Here is a 482-nt window from a genome sequence, read left to right as displayed (position 1 = left end):
TTTCCAAGCGTAGAAGAATGAGAGAATTCGTTAAGATTTCAGAGTGAGGGATTTTCGAGTCAGCTGACAGTCCCGCTGACTTTCAATTCAGACCAGAAATATTTCGCGTCCGATAATGTTTATTATCTTTTAATTCTTTGTATGTGTGATTTACCTATTCATCGATTTAATATATTCATTCATTTATTGATGTATCCGTGTTATTTCCTCTTTCTTTGCGTATCTTCAATTATCCATTATATTTATTGAACATCTATTTCATTATCACTTTTATTTTCATCCCATTTTATCTCATTTTCTCTTTGTCTTCCTTTTTTTCATTCACACTAGAAGCATAAACCACAATTATGGATTTTAGTGTCAAAGTGATACCTTGGTGGAATATATTGCTGCAAGTATTCTGAGAGAAAGTATTTGCCAATGTGCAGATGCTATCAAAAGTGCTTATATGTCATCGTATTTTAAGATTTATGTTGCTCATT

At 31.7% G+C, this 482-nt stretch overlaps 1 protein-coding gene across 1 annotated transcript in view; it reads left to right on the top strand.

Annotated features, from left to right (window-relative positions):
• The window catches only part of LOC119588244 (cytochrome P450 2L1-like), a 14472-nt gene that overhangs the window by 11175 nt on the left and 2815 nt on the right, over positions 1–482 (top strand). The window contains exon 14 of the mRNA XM_037936940.1: positions 359–472. Coding sequence (XP_037792868.1) covers positions 359–472 — 114 coding nt within the window. The remainder of the gene's footprint in view (positions 1–358; positions 473–482) is intronic.

The sequence above is a fragment of the Penaeus monodon genome, chromosome 23 (assembly GCF_015228065.2).
Source record: "Penaeus monodon isolate SGIC_2016 chromosome 23, NSTDA_Pmon_1, whole genome shotgun sequence".
In the NCBI taxonomy this organism is placed as follows: Eukaryota; Metazoa; Arthropoda; class Malacostraca; order Decapoda; family Penaeidae; genus Penaeus; species Penaeus monodon.
The sequence above is the reverse complement of the archived record's forward strand: the minus strand, read 5'-3'. Positions and strand labels throughout refer to the sequence as shown.